At 37.8% G+C, this 16,021-nt stretch overlaps 1 protein-coding gene across 1 annotated transcript in view; it reads left to right on the top strand.

Annotated features, from left to right (window-relative positions):
- The first annotated feature begins 3,538 nt into the window (after nt 1-3,538).
- Nucleotides 3,539-16,021, top strand: part of IPO8 (importin 8) — a 3,293,983-nt gene continuing 3,281,500 nt past the window's right edge. Inside the window, exon 1 of the mRNA XM_044088203.1 lies at nt 3,539-3,897. Within this exon, the coding sequence (XP_043944138.1) occupies nt 3,814-3,897 (84 nt within the window). The 5' untranslated portion in view covers nt 3,539-3,813. The remainder of the gene's footprint in view (nt 3,898-16,021) is intronic.

Raw genomic sequence — 16,021 nt, 5'->3', positions numbered from 1 at the left:
GCATACTCCCAGCATACGGAACTGTCGAATCAATCTGTGAACTCAGAACATTGTCAAAATTGCTTGAAACTTTAAGTAATGCAACTTTCTCTGCGCTAGAATTGGTGACGGATGAACTGACGGCTATGAGAACAGTAGTGTTGAAAAAACGTATGGCTCTCGACTTCACCCTAGCGGCAAAAGGAGGTACCTGTGCTCTAATCCAGGAAGAGTGCTATTCATTTATCCCAGATAATGAGCATAAAATTAAAAGTCACCTCGAAATAATACAACAAGTATCTGCCCTAAGTAAACCAGGACAGAATCCCTTGACTGACTTTTTTCAAAAGTGGTTTGGAAATTGGGGTAGTGTGTTCATGAATGCACTAATTGCTGTTTGTGTAGGGGTAATAATATTTTTATTTCTAGGTTGTTGTTGCATCCCATGCATACGAGGACTGATGACAAATGCAATAAATACCTCAATGACCAAAGCATTTTACCATTGGTCTGAAGAAGATGAACTAAAAGAAAAATTGTATGAGCAAGATGTTTAAATAAATTGCATGATAAAAGTGTTGTGAGGGGGGAAATGTAATAAAATTCTGCATGAACTACTACTTTGTATCAGGCAATACAAGAGTTAAATTAACTTACGTGCTAAGGAGCATTGCTGAAACTTGCTGACAGTTAAAATGTTGCACAGATGTTAATCTAAATTTCGTAAATTGTCCAACTGGTGATTATCTTGTAACAATTGAGGTTATACGCCCAAATGTATTTAGAGCTTAACTGATAGACTTAGTGTCTGGAAAACATCTTGTTGAGTACGTGCAGGCAGGGCTATAAAAGCTGTTGAAGTTTGTGACTAAGCCAGACTACTGACATTTTTCATTGATGTAGTGTGTCTCCATGCATGTAAAATAAAGCTTTATATGCTTACCAAGATCGCTGTGTGTCTCTCCTGAAAAATGTTCCTGTAACAATCCCCCAGAACATTATCTTAACTTTACCTTGCTTCTGTTCAGCTTTTTTTTTTAAACCTTGTTACGGTGTAAAACTGGGATACTTTACAACTAAGGAAAAGTACTTGCTTGCATTAACATGTACAGCAGTCATTGAAAAAACTCCCCACCTCACATTTAAAATACCCCTGATTGCACACTACAAAAGTTTTGCAGTTTAGTGTGCAGTTTATATCATGAAATGTTTATACAAATATTAAGAACAAAACTGTTTTACTTACAGTAACTTATTTAGTCTCTTCAGTGTCAGTCTAAACATTAATGACATAAAGGGGTATATAGGTTACAATTCACTTACTAGTTTAACATAATTAAATTTCACCCTTTCTTCTTGCAAAACCACATTTCAGATATGTTCATATCCAATGGGATTTATGCTTTACAGTCTCCTATTTATTCACTAATTTCACAATGCTGTTCGTCTTCCTGATCATCTCTATCTTCCAGCACCAGTCTCCGGTTCAAGTCCAGTGTACTCCTGATTCTTCTAGTCAATATTTGTGGCTTTTTCATTCTCTTGGAACAATGGAAAAGTCTCTCTGTGGGTTTTTTTCATTTTCAGAAGAGTGAGAAACAGAGTTTCATTCTGCTTGGCTGGCTCACTCTTTGTTAAATTTCCTCAGTTTGTTCTGCATCAAAAATCTCTTTCATCCTCCAGGAAAAACTTTTTGACAAAATTATATTTCACAGAAGCAAGCTGACATGCATCCAATAACTATTTCAGTCATGCACAAATAAAAACTAAGATAAAGATGCATGGTAATGAAATACGAATGAGGTACAGGCATTTTCCTGCCTATATGTTAAAAAAAGAGGAGTTTCAGGAATGGGTAGTGGAAATAATTGAAGAATTATTTATGAAGATAGAAATTTTCTTAGAAGGAGTAGCTATGGAGTGGGGGAAAATGAAAATGGAGTTTAAACACTTGGTAGAAATAAGAAACAAATGTGGGGGAAAAAAGTAATAGGAATTATTCAAAGGACCTGTTGACAAAGGTATTTCAGAATAAGGACATCTTTGCTTTACAGCTGCTTATGGTCAGACAACTTCAAAATGATTAAAATATCCATTAAAAATATATATATTTTTTTACTTTACATGAGCAGAAGAGAAAACCCAGATGAGTTTATCATGTAAAGCTGTAAAACGTAATCCCTTAAACTGTGTCATCAAATGGCAGAGCCATGAAAATACCTCACACTGACAAAAAAAAAAAAAAACTATGGTAGACGAACATAAAGATCTAGATTAAAATATATATTATTTTGTCTCTTCTACTGTGACGCAAGTAATAACATAACATAGCAGAGTTAAAGACTGATCTTTATTTCAAACACATGTAGAAACTTGCCTTATAAGAGGGCGAAACTTCAGGATAAGACACACAGATAGCTGGATGCATCGAACATAGTTTTATCGAAAGCAGTTAGTCTGAATAACACGGCACTACTATCCAGTATTTTAAGTCTACTTTTAAAGATATAGTATTTAGTATAGAAGACAGGGTTTTGTTAATGGCACAGTATCCCACCAGATGCGCAGTAGCAAAGACCCCCCCCCCCCTGCACAAGACGTGTATTTATATTATTACTCCCTGAATAAACATAGGAAGACCTTCGTCATCAAAAATGAATACGTAAACATTACAACTGTAATTCAGGCTAAATAGTTGAATATACGCTGCTGTGTACATTAACGTACGTAAATCCAAAGTCACTCAACAGAATCCTCAACATGAGATGAACCTGAAGTACAACTGCTTGAAGCCTAGCTTTAATCGCTTCTAGTCTAGATATTTTCTTTAGGCGTTATCAAAGCTCGTAAGCCTCCAACAGATGTGATGGGGGGAGCAGCTTACGGGGACTACTAATACTGTGAGCTTCGATTCTTTTCGTCCTGGTTCCTTTCACCACATCCACTATTGATGCAACATATGCAGCTCTACTACTTACCCATGCAGTGGTTAAATTCTCCACTTCACTGCTACTTTTATTTTGTGAACAAAACTCAAAATATACTTTATTCTAAGTTTGATCACCGAGACAACCGATAGCCGAGCAGTAGGTTTTTGTTTTCATCTCAACAGCCACTTTATAGTCGGCTGCAAAACGTTCTAATGCTTGCTATTTATTACTTAAAATATCCGATAGAAAACTGTAGAAATAAATATGACTAAGCGCACAAATCAAGTACAGGATTGGCCTTTAAAAGCAAATATTACTAAGACTGATTTTACATGTTTAAAAGGTAAAGCATAATCACGTATAGGATAACAGACAGCTATACTCAACAGCTCTCGACAATTGACAGCCCTATATTCATCATAGCTATCAACGAATTAGTGTAATGTCTTAACAGTATCAGGGGCACTTTTAAAGTATTAGTATTATTACCTTCAAACATTGATAGAATAAGAAAATGTAAATCAACGCACATTTTTGAAGTAAAAGAAAGAATTCTAATTATTGTCATTATTTAAGTATAGTTCGCCACATTTTTTTCAAAGTTACCAGTTTTGAGTAATTAAGCCGGGTCGTGTTAAAATTTGAGTCAAAACAGGGACATTTGAGACGTATGGTATCAATTATATAAAAATAAATTCCATGAGAAACGCACAAAGGTTTAATGGCGATGTCATCTGCTCATTATGACAACCATTGGGCGATTTGTATTTTACCCCTTTGAGTTTCCAAACAAGGCGGCCCAAAACTCCCGGTTGCCGTAACGCGACGGACTATGGTTACGGTCGGAATTATTGCCTACTGTCCTAATTCCGTTCTTGGAAACCTATTCATTTAATTGCTCAGGATGGATCCCAACAGGATTATTCAGGCACTGAAAGGCACAATAGATCCAAAGCTAAGAAAAAGTGCAGAGAATGAGCTTAACCAGGTGAGGGACATGAATAAATATGACAAACCAGCTCTGCCAGACTTACAGTTCAAAATAAGATGGAAATCGTGATAAGGCCGTATGCCAGATTGGCTATACTTTTCTCGTTTTGATTGAGCTGACAGAAGCGCGTTTGTTAGAATTCTGATTGGCGACTGCAAGTCACTGCTGTCCTTTATATTGCTATTTTGTTTGTTCTTGTCATACGCTGCCTGTACAGCAATAGCATGAATACTGTGTATCTGATGTGGTTATTTCTTGCAACATATGTGTCATTTGTCTACTCTTGCAACCATGTGGACCCTTTTCAGAAGTTCTGTGGCTGAAAGGAGATGAGATGGGATTGCTTCCTTTTGTTTGATCTTTCTGATTTAATTTGACCGATTTTACGCTCTCCTCAATCGCCCAAAATAAGGTTATGAACACCTCCCATAAACTCTTTTGGACTAATAACAGATGTATTAAGTACTGTACAGTTTGGTTCGTACATTTTCGCAGAATATTTAACGTGGTTGCCGTGGAAGGTAGCACCTGAAATTCAGTAGAGAAATGTATTTAAAATAGAAAAAGTGCACAATAAGTATCAGTATTGTTTATACATAAAATTAAATACCTTAACATCCTTTATACCAGTTTGACGTCTGGGTACTGGTTTGTGTTGCAAATGTATTTCAAAATGGAGTTTGATGTTGTCATTTTATGCAGTGTATTTATGAAGCTCCTTTTTTAATATCACTTTGCCATAACATTTGCTTGTGTGGGACAGGGAGCTTTCAGTTGTTTTGTAGGTATTTTTATTTTTCAGATTTTGTCAAGTTATTAACTTCATGGTGCTGTGTGATGCTAAGCTGTTTCCAGAAAACATATTTTCCTGTCACTCACGCTCTCTTTTGATGTACCTGTATGGTTTTGCATGTTCACTTGTTCTTTAATTTTGCTTATGTTTAAAGGTATGCCCACCTACTCAGTTCAAAATTACAGATGCGACTGTTCTGTTACCGTTAAACAGCAAGCACTACAGACCAAATTTGATCATTTTGACTAATCCAGCTACACATACTAATGGAGTCACACGGTTGTTTTGCAGACGGCAGCCTGGAAGCATAGTAAATTTATTTGACTTTTTCATGTATAGAAATAAACCATGTGGCAAAATACAAGTTAATGGACTGGGGTGCATATTGACTTATAGAATGCTTGTTTTTGAGAGAAGAATAATACTGTATCCCTGTCATTCTAAAAAAAATAATAGTGTCCTTTATTGCTTACACAACCAATAATGTCTGTGACTGTAGTAGTTTTTAACTATAAGTCCATCTGCACATGTGCATAATTTAAACAGCTGATATTGTATAGATACCCTGGTTGTAAAGTGGGATTTCTCTTTGAGCTTTGTGATATGTAAGAATAGTTTAGAAAATGTGGTGGTGGTTTTGCTTAGAAAGGTAGGATGTTACATTTGGAAGATGCTTTTAACATAAAGGCTTAAGTTAAATATCTGAACAGTTTTTCTCTCGTGTGTACACTTGGGAGTGCTGCAGAATCTTGAAAGACAAAAATCCAGAGACCAAACTCCTGAAAACTCAAAATCCTGAAAACACACAGGATACCAACACTTACTATATTCCAGCGCAAGTATATACAGAAACAAATAAAACAAAGACCATATTATTCTTCAAGTATAAGTGGGGGGGCATCCACCCTGCACACCCCCTTCTACTTAAATAAATCGACTCCGAGATTGCACTTAGTGTACCGAAGTGCAATCTCGGAGTTGTTATATTAAGTAGCAGCAGGTGTGGGGGGCTCAGCCCACATGGGGGGTGCAGGGGGGGCTTGTCCCCCTGCATATAGTTGAAGAATAATATGTTTCTGTATGTACTTGTGCTGGAATATAGTAAGTGTTGGTATCCTGTGTGCTTTTAGGATTTTGGTCTTCAGGATTTTGAGCTTTTGGGATTCTGTAGCGCTCCCATACACTTACCTGTGTTTTGTAGTCCTTGTGATATTACGTAACTGCATTTTATGTGCTTGTCAAAACTGGTGATAAATGTGCTAAATGTGGAGCTTTTCTCTTCAAGCCTTGTCTTAAAAAGTATTTTATCCCAGTCGGACTTTCCTGGTAAACAAAGGTAGATAATTTAATGCGACTTACATGAAACACTTTGTTATAAGTAACACGTTGCAGTCTTCAGTTCTTCGGACTATTACAGAAGTCTGTATTTTTAACAGTTTTCAGGCACATTGATCAGTCTATGTATATCATTAGCTAAAAATTATGTCAATTGTATATGTATGATGCAAAAATAATGGATAGTAACACATTATAAGGCTGACATTGAAGTTTGGAGAAATTCATAAATTTCTCTTTCTTTGATGATGATCAGTGTTTACAAATGTGATGAAATGACATTTTTGTATTGTTACTCCTTAGATTTTATCATTCACTAGTTGTGAGATTTTTCTGTGTAGGCTGGTCCGCTCGTTATTTGACTGCTATATCTGAATAATTGTTATGGTGAAATATACATTGTATCATTCAGCTTATTGTTTAAAGCTCTGTGGGCTTTGCCTGTGTTGACAGGTAGGCAATATATAATTAAAAATGCAAAAGTTCTGTGCGTTGTTTTTTTTTTTTTCCCCTTTCCTTCTGAGGCAGAAACACAGTCACCCGTAAGACACTATCTGCCTTTCTCTATGCATTTAATTATTATAATAAAATATGAAACATTAGCTGAATATTTGTGAATAGTTCTGTTGAAAATTTACAAAATACAAAAAAAAAATGAGGTAGTTGTCTCATACTAAAAAGAGACAAACCCTGACTCTTAACCAGATGCCCTGGGTTGCACTGGTGGCCTGGAGGTTTCCACAGCCTCTGGGGTTGAATGGCTGCTTACTTGCCTTTTCAGGAGAGAGGGTAAAGTGGCTTGGCCTGCTGCAGCACTGGCACCCTATGGAGGTTAGGCACATATGTGTTCACAGAGCATATGTGTTTATAGCCCACCTCATCACGAAGGGTTTCACATCTAGATCAAGAGAGGTAATCGTGCCCCTTTATTCATCCCTCATCAGGCCCATCATAGAATACAATGCCCCTTTTGGGATGTACCTTACCCGACACCTGCAGCAATTAGAAAGACCCCAAAAGTATCTCACCAAGAGGATCAAGGGTCTCAAACAGATGCCATATGCTGCTCGGTTAAAAAACTCCAGCTCTACTCAGTTGCATACCGCCTACTTCGAGGTGATCTATGCCTGACATATAAAGCTATGTCAAATCCAGAATTAATGGACATGCTCCACCTCATTAAATCTAAATTCCCTTAGAGCCACACGCTCGAGGGACTTGAACCTCAGCACAGAAATAAATAGAACTTGCTGGAGGGACAGGTTCATAACCCAGAGGCTCCCTTCGCTCTGGAATAGAATTCCAGTTCATGTGAGGCAGAGCACCTCACTGAATCTCTTCAAGAAGAATCTCGATAGGTGGATGGGGGATCGTAGGTTTGTCCCAGGGATTACTCCCGTGTCACTATTAGACAGAGGCACAGTAAACTAAACCTTAAAAAGGGCACAGTATACTCAAATCAAGGGGTGGCGTAAGCCATACAGAATCGGGCTAGGCTTATAATTGCCCCAGGGCAGATAGCCAAGTATGAACCTATAGTGAGTCCTTCTGTGTATTTGGTGCATGTGTGGACATCCACAGGTGTCCATGGTGTTGACATTGAGAATATCCACATTAAAGTGTAGGGGGCCTTTCTTTCCCAGAAGGTGAAATGCAGTGATTGCAAGTAGAGGGACAGATGGGTGATACCCCAGCTTGGAGAGGACTGGTAGTTGATGGGTATAAATTGGAATAAAGGCCAAAGTTTATTTTTGTTTGATTTGATGAAGTAATCAACATTAAAGAAAAAAGCTACTAATAACTTGAAGTAAATTATTTCGAAGAAGTTGGGCACATATAAATATGCTCTATTTTTTTTTTAAATGCTCATTTGAATAAAGTATAATGTTTGCATATTGTTTTTGTGTATTTTTCTTGTATGTCATATATGTTTTGCACTGTAACTGTACTGTACTGTATTCCTATATAATATAAACATTTATCAGTCACTGAGGATACTGATTCAGGTAAAGGAGAGGGATCCTCACAATCCCCTCCGGAAGACATCTCCTTTGGAGAAGTTCTTGAGATCCTTAAGCAGAGAAGGTGGTTGGTTCTCCAGCAACCCTTCACCAGAGGAATCACTATTTCTGGAAGCTTGGAGCTGGCCTGTCTACCTCTTGGGTTACTCCACCCACTGATGAGCTAATTGATTTGGTCTCTAGGTGGATATGGAAGGAACCTGACTCAGCTGAGCCAATCCCTAAGAGGCCAGATCAGATGCTGGCTCCATCTGCTGGGAAGGAATTCTGGAGTAAGGGGGTGCCAATGGATGCCATGGGCAGCCAACAAGAAGGAACTTGCTGAACAAAGTTCATCTGTTCATTCCCCTAACAAGGAGTCTAGGCTGATGGACAGATTTAGAAAGTGTGAAAACAAATCTCTGAGCAGCAAAGTAAGGAAGGCACGTACAAAATAGAATAGTTAAGCGATTTTCGTTTATGTATAACACAAACTTCTTCAGACAATAAACAAGTTAAAATAATCAAGTTAAATACAAATGAATACCTTCAATTAACCAATCAGTTAAGTTAAAATAATCAAGTTAAATACAAATGAATACCTTCAATTAACCAATCAGTTAAGTTTTAGAACAAACAGTGACACCCATTTTTAAAAACACATAACATAAAACATTAGATACATAAAACCAATGAACAGTTATTCAAGTTTATAAAAACATCAAAAATGCATATGTGTATATATGTTGAAAACTGTGCAAAATCTATATTTATAAACTATATATCTAAACCTTCCCTCCCTCCCTTATTGACAAGCTATTTCAAAAATGTCTATAACTAGTTCTGGACAAGTTCTAACGAACTAAACTTTTAAGCTTTAGTATACTACTAATAGTACACCCTTCGTTAAGCCCTGGCTGGGTATAGGCGTTCAATCTAATCTGCCATGTTAATTCTAATTTCTCCAATCTAAGTTCTACTGGCCCACCCCGTAATTTAGTATTAACTTGGTCTATCACAATAAACTTGAAATGGTGGTCAGAAAATTGATCAACATGTTTTGCTAATGCGTTTTCAAGTTTATGCTTCTTAATTGCATATAAATGCTCATAAAAATGGTTACGTAACTTTCTTTCAGTCTTGCCTACATAATAAGCAGGACATGACTGACATAAAGCAAGGTACACAACCATTGTAGAATTACAATTATTTCTCAACTTTAAAGAATATTGACGGTTATCAACAAAAAATCTATTAGATTCTAGAATGTGAGCACAGTAGTTGAAGATTGGCATTTATACATTCCTGGTGTTCTAACCATACTGACCTTATTGTTTTCACAATATTCTTTCAGGTTCTTACCCCTTCTATAAATCTTGATTATTAATTAATAGATTTTTTGTTTCACAGTGGTTATGTCAGAGGCTGTCTCTCTCTCAGCAGTTACCTGTCTTCCATCCACTAAGATAGGATACAAACTCCAGTGATAGTTTGGTACCCCTGTTGTCTCCAGACAACTTACTACTGGCACTCTGTTATTCTCACTTGCTGGTGCTCTCACCTTTTCTTCCCTACCTTGCTTCAGTGGACGCTCCTCTGATTTACATTTAAAACACCTAACCCCTGAACCTGGCTGTGTACCTGAATTAGTGGCTTCCCCTGTTACTGGTAGACTCTGTTGGAGTGATTTAGGCTGCCCACCATGGGTTTCCTTACATTCTTGTGCAGCACAAAAAAAAGCACTAGGTGTCCCCTTCTTGTACAGTAATGCCCTGTTTTATTAAGTAAAGATCCCCTTTTCTCCTCAGGTCATCTGCAGAGTTACACTCCCAATTTGCCAACCAGATTCTCATGTCCTCCGGCAGAGTGCTAGGAAAATAATTCGCAATACCAAAATTTCAGCCCTATTGATCCTTCAAGCCTTGGGGTCAATGTCAGCTGCCATAATCTTAGTTCCTCTAGCAAGATTTCATATTAGAATTCTTCAGTGGATGCTGGCAACACAGTGGTCCATTTCTTTACCAGTGCATGTCGGCACAAATAAGAATCACAGGCATGCAAGAGGCACCTCTGATGGTGGATTCAGTCAGATCAGGTTCTACAAGGTCATCCTTTCGTTCTCCCTCAGCCCAAGGCCATAGTGACCATAGATGCTTCCCAGATTGGGGGGGCATTTCCTGTGAAAACAGTCCAATACAGTTGGTCCCCCGAAGAGGCCAATTTGCATATCAGTGTCCTAGAGATAAGAGCAGTGCTTTTAGCACTGCAGGCCTTCCCGAATGTTCTCCCTTCAGGGACAGTTGCGATTCAAACAGACATTATTTCAGTAATTTGGTACATCAAGAAACAAGGAATAATCATATCATATCCCTTGTGTCGAGGAGCACCGAGTGTGTTGCAGTGGACAATCCAGTGGACAATCTCATTCAATCACTTTTTCTCATAGCAAGTCGTATTCCAGGGAAGTCCAGTGTGATAGCAGAAAAATTTAAGCAGGTCCATTCCTCTACCTCATGAGTGATCTTTCAGCATGAAAGTGACAGAAATGGTTTTCTGTCAGTTGGGCCAGCCTTGTTGTGAACCGTTTGCTTTTCTCCTAAGCAACAAATGCAACAGCTAGTTTGCTCTAATTTCACCCCCCCCCCCCCCCCCCCGTGGGAGAATCACTGAGGGATGCTAGACTCCACAGTTGTCCCCTCCCCCGGTCTACTTTATGCTTATCCACCAATTCCCCTAATTCCAGAGTTCCTACAGAAAGCTGCCAGGTTAAAGACCGAAGTCATCTTCATTGCACCTTACTGGCCTCGACAGATTTGGTTCCCCTTCCTATGGCCTCATCTGATTTACCGACCTTCAGTTCTGGCTTCCAATTCCAGACCACCTGCTTCACTCGACAGGTACGATTCATCAGGATATCTGAAGCTGACCGTGTGGTTTCTCCATTTCCGTTAATAGACAACCAATGCTGTCTTCCCCTGTTCATCATATTCTTTTATCTTCCGATAAGCCTTCTACAAGAAAACTCTACACAAGTAAATGGAAAAGGTTCATTTGCTGGGCAAAACAAAAACACATCGAACCTTTCTCAGCTCCTGTACATAGTACACTTGAATTTTTGGCTACAATTTTTCATTTGGGAGCTAGCTCCTCGACTATTAATGTTCAGTTAACAGCAGTCTCTAATTTTCGTATTGGATTTGAAAATTCTGTGGCCTCTTCTAAACTTTGTAAACCATTTTTGAGAGGCACACTCCTGCTAAGACTCCCATATAAAGATCCTACTTCACCCTGGGATTTGAATTTGGTACTGCAGGCCATAATTCATTCTCCCTTTGAACCAGCAGCCAAATGTGCTCTTAAGATCCTGATCAGGAAAACTGTCTTTTTAGTAGTCATTACCTCTGCTAGAAGAATTTCAGAACTTCAAGCATCTTTCTCTAAACCTTCCTACTTTATCTTTCACAAAGATAAGAGTCATATTATGTATCAATGCTTCTTTCCTTCCTAAGGTGGTGGCAGAATCCAATATCAATCAGTCCATTAATTTACCAGTTTTCTTTCCTAAATTTGCAAACAAAGGTGAATGTATGTTGCATTTTTGGATGTTCACTGTCAGTTAAATTTGTACTTGCGTAGAACAAAAGAAATTAGAAAGTCAGATCAATTATTTGTGGCTTTTGCGGATGCTAAATTGGGAAAACCAGTTGCAATGGTAACCTTAGCCAGATGGCTTAAGGATTGCATATCATTTATCTGCAACATAGTGGAACTATCCTTAACAAGACCTTTAAGAGCTCATTCAACTAGGTCAGTGACAACGTCTTCAGTGTTCTTCTCTAGGGCATTCGTGGACGACATATATGCGGCTGCAACTTAAGCCAATCATCATATCTTTATTACTCATTACAAACTGGATCTGGTCTTGAGGAGAAGAGCAGTCTTTGGCTCAACTATGCTCAGGAATATCCTTCCTTAGAGTCCACCTTGGAATTTAGGTAGCTGAGGGCTCTGTCCCAACAGTTGAGAATAGAATGAAAATTGACAACATCAGATAACGTTCCATCTGTGTTGTCTATTTTCATTCATCCTCAATACCCCATCCACCAACCCCCAACCTTTTCACAATTAATTTCTGGAAGAACGAGAGTTTCAAAGGGCACCACTGTCCTTCATGTTGAGCTCCTGATATGGCTTCTTCTGTTACCTTTAGTAGTACTTCCTACTTTTTGCCAAACAGCAAACAAGATGTGAGGTATATTAGAAGTTGGTGCATTAAGGGTAAGGGAGGAGGTTGAGATGTTTTTGGTGGCCACAGGCTAAAGTAACTGCAGTCGGACCCGAGGATCAGATCCCAATGCAACAACTGAGGAAAAATTAAAATGGACGACACAGATGGAATGTTATGGTACATAACTTCTTTTTTCATCTTTTCTGACCAATCTGGGATTCCAAATGACCTTCCAGAAATCCTCCTTGACTCAGTCTCACAGGATTGTCATTCTAGGATGTGTTATGGACACCCTGCAGCAAAAGGCCTTTTGATGCAGGAGAAAGTGGATTTTTGTCTGGGAACCTTTCTATGCTTCTCGTCTCTGTCTCAGACTTCAGACAGTTTGTCAGAATTCTGGGGTTCATGGTATCTGTGGTTGTCGTGGTTGTTATGATTCCTCTCGCCAGGTTACATATGAGAAAGATTTAGTGGTAAATTAAAAACAAACAAACCTGGACCCAGAGATTTTCAGATTTCAATGGTATCTAAAGAACATGTGCATCCTCCGGATTATTAGATACCAACCTTGGGCTTTGTTAAGAGGGAACTACAGTGGTGGAGACTACAGACACAAGCAAATGCAAGTCTTCTCTTTTCTCTTCAACTACTAAGTTGATCTGTAACTACAGATGCCTCAGACTTGCTTAAGTGCAGTTTCCATGAGAGTAAAGGTACAAGGCCTGTGGGATTAATCACCCAGACCAAAGTGCATCCGTTTCAACAGAGATGTTGACTGTGATTCATGCTTTTCAATGTTTGCATCTGTGGACCCCTAGGACGTCTTTAGGTGATTACAGACAACACCTGTGTGATGTGGTACATCAGAAAGCAAGGGGGCACAAGCTCGTATCATCTATGCATTTTTGCTATGATAGCTTTGGAGTTGGCTTCAGCACTCTCTAACCCTCCAAACATCTTCCATTACGTCAGAGCAAAACATAGTTGCAGTTGAGCTGAGCAGGACTGAGACAGACCTTCAGAAATGGAAATTGAATGAGTGGTTCTTCCAGGAATTGATCCTGTTGTGGGGAACACTTCTGGTAGATCTACTTTGCATCTTTTCCAAACAGAAACCTAAGCAGATTCTACACCAGGACCCTGTGCAAACAGGCCATCGACAGGAATGTACCTTGTTGCTTTCCCCCCTTCCCACTGATATCCAGGGTAATTATGAAGATTCAGAAGGACTCCACCATAATAATTGTAGTGTTCCCCTTTTGGCCCAGGCAACATAGTCTCTCCCATCTAATGTAATTGATCAGTTACAACAAGCTTCCTCACAAGTAAAAAGGAAATGGCCACAAAACAAATAAAACGAGAAATGGCAGGAGGAACCAAACTAGAAAATTCAACAAAAATAGCGTACAAAACTTTTAATGACCGCTTTCATCAAAAGACTTCCTCAGAATACATTCACTCAAAAAATCAATGCTCTTAAATACACAGTAAATGATCAATTAACAATGTTATGAACAATTAATTAATTAAAATCTTTACAGTCACAATACTTATTTTTTAAAAAAGAAAGACAAATCACTATGCTTATCAATGACTAACTTACGGTACTTTAAGAAACACTTCACATTTATTGTTTCATTCAGGCCGGGGGGCCTGTCTGATGCTAACTTAATCTGCCATAGTGTCTCTCTTTGTTCCAAATAATTTTTAAACTCTCCCACCCTCATGTCTTGTTACATACTTCTAATACAGAAAAAACAAATTTCTTAAAAACTAGGACAAACACTAGAATGTTTAAACAATGCATTATTTTGATCTTCACTTTTTATGCTATATAGATGTTCCTTAATGCGTGTCCCTAAACTCCTAGTGGTCATTCCCACATAAAAAGCTGGACACGCAGTGCATAACGCAATATAAACCACACCTTGGGTGTTACAAGTAATGAACCCAGGTACCTCAAAAGTTCTGTCTGTTGTGGCAAAAGAAATGCAAGACCCTGTTGAAATGTATCTACATATTCTGCATCCATGACAACAGAACATACCTTTCTTAGTGGTGGTGAATTGATTATTGAAGGAACTGTTACATTCAAGCAACTTTTTTATGTTGTGATTGTTACGAAATACAAAATTTGGTTTTTTACCTGCTACTTGGACAATGTCAGAGTTCCCTTGAATAACTCTCCAGTTCCTCTGTAGTGTGGATTTAATGCGATTGCTGTCTGCACTCATTTCTAATGAGCAAACAATGCCAAAATCAGTAGTGCTTCGTCCAGAATTGTGATGGACTATATTATTGTTAGATTTATTTAAAATAGCTGGATAATATGTTAAATGTGTATCAAAAATTTAATTTCCACTTTCTATTAATAAAGACTCCTCATATCCTCTCTGTAAAAACAATGAGGCAATGAAAATAAACTCTTGTATTAAGTCCGCTTTTTTACTTGTCATGCGGCTAGCTCTAATATACTGGCCTCTAGGTATGTTTTTAATAATATGTTTCGGGTGACTACTTCGATAATGCAGGTACCCATTTGTGAAAGTGCGCTTTCGAAAAATCTTACTGTGAAACCTGTTGTCAACAAAGTCCCACCAAAAACAAATATCTAGAAAGCTAACAACCAGACCACTCTCACCTTTAGTAAATTTTAAATAGACAGAGAATTAATTTCAGTGACAAAGTCTTCAACTGTATGGTCGTTACCTTCCACAATAAAAATTAAATCATCAATGAACCTACAGTAAAGTTCAATATGAAATTTTTTCTTTAAGATGGGAATACATTCAAGTTCCCACCATGCCATGACTACATTAGCATATGCAGGGGCAGCCGGAGAACACATTGCTACCCCTCTTATTTGTTTGTAGTACCTATTTCTAAACAAAAAGAAATTGTTTTCTAAAACAATCTCTAATAGCCTACAAATTGTAGATATTACACTGTTTGAAAAAATATTTGTTTTAAACAAATAGCTACGAACAGCCTCTACACCTTCTTCATGTGGGATACAAGTGTATAATGACACGACATCTAAAGTAAAAATAATATGTCTTTGTGGGTTAAAAATTCCACTTTCATGGAAAATCCTCAGCTTCTCCAAAAAATGCCAGGAATCCCTAACATGAGATGAATTATTGTTTAAAAGTGGCCCCAACATGGCATCCAACAATAGTGAAATTCCTTCGGTGATGGAATGCGGTGCAGAAACTATTGGTCTAAAAGGAGGATTAACTAACTGTTTGTTTATGTGTTTTAGGGATTCCGAAAATAACCCCTATTTTAGGGTATTCAACTACACAAAAATTGTATAGTTCAACATTAATTTCATCTGACATTAAAGCTTCATAAAGATGGTAATTAATAAAACGAAATGATCTATGAATGTCAAATAAAGTGACTTCTTTATACTCATTTCTATTCTCCAAAATTTGTAACATGTTAGCATTATAAACTTCTTGTTCCATAATAACAATGTTTGAACCCTTATCACTTTTCATAAACCTGTATTGCCCAGTTAAACTTTTTAGATTTTCTAAGGCTTTCCGTTCCTTGATGGTTAAATTATCATGTACATCACATTTGGTGTTAAACAGTTTGCCAACATCATCAATACAAAGTTCTTCAAATACCTTTATAGTATGATGCAACCTTGGAGTATAACTTGAAGGCTTAATTAACCCTCTGTTAGTATGTGGTAAATCATGCATTAAATAAGTTAAATTTAACTTTCTCGTATATTTTTTAATATCCACAACTGTC

Source organism: Protopterus annectens, chromosome 11.part0, assembly GCF_019279795.1.
Source record: "Protopterus annectens isolate FY-2018-M chromosome 11.part0, PAN1.0, whole genome shotgun sequence".
Classification (NCBI taxonomy): Eukaryota; Metazoa; Chordata; order Ceratodontiformes; family Protopteridae; genus Protopterus; species Protopterus annectens.
The sequence above is the reverse complement of the archived record's forward strand: the minus strand, read 5'-3'. Positions and strand labels throughout refer to the sequence as shown.